Source organism: Etheostoma spectabile, chromosome 12, assembly GCF_008692095.1.
Source record: "Etheostoma spectabile isolate EspeVRDwgs_2016 chromosome 12, UIUC_Espe_1.0, whole genome shotgun sequence".
In the NCBI taxonomy this organism is placed as follows: domain Eukaryota; kingdom Metazoa; phylum Chordata; class Actinopteri; order Perciformes; family Percidae; genus Etheostoma; species Etheostoma spectabile.
Genome location: NC_045744.1, coordinates 528,434 through 532,389, shown reverse-complemented (window position 1 = coordinate 532,389; position 3,956 = coordinate 528,434). Strand labels below are relative to the sequence as shown.

General features: G+C 44.3%; 1 protein-coding gene across 1 annotated transcript in view; it reads right to left on the bottom strand.

Moving 5' to 3' along the window:
- Positions 1 to 3,956, bottom strand: part of LOC116699375 (receptor-type tyrosine-protein phosphatase N2) — a gene marked incomplete at its 3' end in the record, with an annotated part of 318,251 nt that continues 314,295 nt past the window's right edge. The window contains 2 exon segments of the mRNA XM_032531918.1: positions 1 to 598; positions 3,839 to 3,912. Coding sequence (XP_032387809.1) covers positions 527 to 598; positions 3,839 to 3,912 — 146 coding nt within the window.

The window sequence follows — 3,956 nt, the reverse complement described above, 5'->3', positions numbered from 1 at the left end:
GGGGGGGGGGGTGATGGCTGGAAAGAGGCAGTGGTCAAAGGAAAGGAAACAACAGGAGAAAGGACAACGTTAAAATAAGAAAGAGAAGGGAGAGAAAAGGAGGAGACATTTGGAGAAAGACATGGACACGAGAGAATTACAGAAGGGAAAGGAGGACAGTTGGGGACAGACATATTGGGAGACCATCCAGGAAGCAAGGAAATAGACAAGATAGGGTGGGTAAAGAGAGGACAGGATGGGAGAAGCAACAAGACAATGTGAAATGAGGGGACAAGCAAATACGAGCAAAGGCCCAAAGGAAGAAGAGGAAAAACTGGGATGAAGATTGGGAAAAGAGAAGATAAAATGAGAAAGGATAAGACAAAGAGGAGAATGAGAGGATAAAGGAAGTGATGGAAACAAGGAAAGAGGAAGCTGATTTACATTGACAAACATTGGGAAGTAATAATAGGTACTGTCTTCTAGAGGAGACAGAAAAGGAGGAAGAAGAAGAGAGCGGCTGTCCATTAGAAAGAGGTGCTCCTTCCTACTGTGGAAGAGCTTTCAGAATGGCGTTCACTTCCTCCGCAACGGCTGTCAATGCAAACTCAAACTGATCCTGCAAGAGAAAGAAGAGAGGGAAAAACAGAGAGAAAGAAAGTGAGAAGCATTGAAATACACATTTGGGAACAAAACTCTGGAAAGCAGAGTGGATTATTCCCAAGTTTGATTTCAGTGGCACGTGCTGCCAGAGAGCCCTGTGGAAGAGATGATGAACCTGGAGTTCCTTTTGCTGGTTCACAAAGTCCTACAAAGTCCTACTTTAGCTACCAACTCTACTGAAGTGGAGGCAGGGGTGGCCTAAAGGTTAGAGAAGAGAGTCCCCAGACTGACAGGATCAAATCTGGGTGGGGAAAGGGAAAGAGCAGCGCTTGTCCCTCCCTCATTACCACCACTGGTGTGCCCTTGAGCAAGGCCCTTGACCTCTGTTCAGTGGCAGCAGATCAGCCTGTGGTTGGACCGGCAGCTTCCAGGTATCACTGTGTGAATGTGATCAGGGAGTTCCTGCAAAAGAGAGGCTGCCTCTCAGTGAACCTCCCCTGAATAAATAAAGGATACATAAATAGTTTCAGTTTAATTTACTCACAACAATCTCTTTAAACAGTGTCTACCTATCCAGATGAGAGAAGCTCTGATCTGCTACAAAACGTCAGTCCAAAACCACTAGTCTGCCTTCACTCCTCGGGCTGTTCTCTCTTATTTCTCAGCCAGGTTCCAGACAGACAGGTGATCCTGTGACTGAGACTGAGGTTCAGGTAACGGCTGTTGACACTATCCAGGGCTGAAAACACTACACCAACCTCCTCTGCACAGCATGCATGACAAAACAAATCCCCACCAATCAAAGTTTAGGCAGCAAAGAACAGTGTTCTCTCTACAGCCGTATCTATACTTTTGCAATATGGCACTTAGAAACCTTTATTTGAAAAATTAGGGAGTCATATTTAGTCATGACTTACACATTTCATTTACTGTATTATTTACAGGAAGAAGAAGATAAACAACATCTTCCCTCATTAAATCTGAAATGAAATCCGAGTGTTGGAGGCTGGGACTCCTGACCACGGGGGGAATCAATGTGGAAGCACCACAGTGAGAGCGCCGTGACAGCCATTAGCTCAGGATACATGGTTTAATAAAGCCTGGATCAATACCACACATGTTTTACACACTTCCTGGCTTTTCCTTTCTAATTACGTTCCCAGATCAGCTGGTGATTGAAGTTTCTAGACCGGCCTGGCTTCAACCAGCATGCAGTGTGACAAGGAATGACTCAGGAAAAGCTCTGAGGGTGGTAAGGGGGATTTACAGTACTAGCATGGGAGCAGGCCTTAGTAGAGATTATCACCCCGCGTTTGAATTCTATACATATTTCTCTGTGATCTGGCCAGCCCTGACTATAATCCCTGTTCATTCACCTTTCAGAAATAGATCAATGATCTGGCCTGATGGGGAGGAATAAGTCCTAAAAAAAATTTGTAAATCCTGCCTATCACAACAGGGCCCGAAGAATGCCAGCCAACGAGAGACTTTCAGATGAAAGTAAGTTTTAATGGAGCTATGATTTATTGTTAGAGAGGCCGCGCTGTGACGTGGACCTCGCAGGTTTGACCGTAAACGACTAAGGGCCCATCTTGCAACCAGCCCGTCGCCAAGTGTCTTTGCTAGAGGGCGGTGTGTTCAGGTGCATTCTGGGCGGGCTGGTCTTACAGGGCGGTGTGTTCAGGTGCATTCTGGGTGTATTGCTATCTTGGGGTAGCGGAAAAACAAAAACCTGGTCTAAAAGTAGATAACGCAGCATTTCATTGTTATTTTAACATCACATTAGTCAAATGTTCCTAGGCTTGTGCATAGCACACACACACACTATGCTTGTTAAAATAAAAATATTACGTGTGTATTATGTGAAATAGTATTATGATATGATCTGTTCGCATGCTTTCATTTCACACATAAGCGGATAAGTTTCTTCTCCTGAACATCTCTCCTTCCTGCTCAGCAACTCCTCCATCATATCAGCAATGCTCCAAGGTCCAAACGCGCCTGGCTGTTGAAGGGAATGGGAGAGGACCTCTGATTGGTGGATGGCATGTTACACCCAGATCACACCTCTGATTAATGAAGACACTAAGTACAACCTTTCTGAGCCACGCGCCCGGTGCACAGACCCTTTTTTCTGCCATCAAACTAGCAAAAGTGGATTCTTACACGCCTATAAACGCACCTGAGCCAGGTGTTTCACGCCGTGGGCTGGGATTGTTGAAATAGGGCACTAAATGTCAGATTCAAGAATGACAACATGACATTTGTGACTTTGTTGACTTTCTTTCCAAACGCTCCTCTTTGGCACAGACAGAGTTGGTATGATCAGCTCTCGGTTTGAGATGAATGTGTATCAGATTACACTGTATTGTTCCACTGTCGTGATGACGTGCCATCAATCGCTGGTTTTCTCTTTGTCTCCTAAAGTTTGATGCTACCTGGGTTGTCAGATAAGTGAACCAACTCTTTTTTCTGTCTATTCATTTGTTGGATTTGCTTAAAAAAAAACACCCCCTGCACCCCCCTTCACACCCCTTTATCGGTGATGGGGAAGTAAGTGATGCAGCCTGCAGTCTGCTTTCAGTAGACCAGTAACTATGATGTAACTGTGATACAATAAACCACTTCATGGTACAGCAACTGTAGCCTTAAGTGCAACAAATCTTTGTATGCCAAAACCTTTGTAATGTCACAGGTCAACATGGGTAACAGATTATTGGGCAGTAAACAGTGTGCAAGAGAAGCACTGTACTTTGGTAGTGGAATATTGATATCACACTTTTTGAGAGTTTGATAAAACATCGATACAATCTCAGGTTTGTGCATTCACTATGGAACGAGAGGTGGGAGAGGATTAGCTTCCAGTAGCACTGGGAAGCAGCTCTGTTCCAAAATATGCCTACCAACACCTCTAAAGATGACTAGTTATCATGTTGTAGCTTGTGTTAAATATATTAGCTTTAAGAGCCTGAAGCACTCAGTGAAACGTAATGTTCATGCCAGAGATCGTTAATGGTGCAGTCACTAACACAAATATTCTGTAATATCCATCCATCTTCTGCTGTGGTAAAATCTCTGACCTATGCTATCAATCCAGTTTGAGGACTGAGATTGTGTGTTGATTAATGAATCACACACTAAAATGTAAATGTTAAATAATTACATTTTTTGCAGTTCATCATGTACGGCCTCCCTGCCACAAATACATTTCCTGCATTAACAGATTCAGGTGTGTGTGAGTGTGTGTGTGTGTTACCTTGGTCTGAACCATTCCTGGCCTCTGGTCCCGCAGGTGCTCCAGAGTTGCTGCAATATCAATCTCCTTGGCACCTGTCACACACACACACACACACACACACACACACACACACACA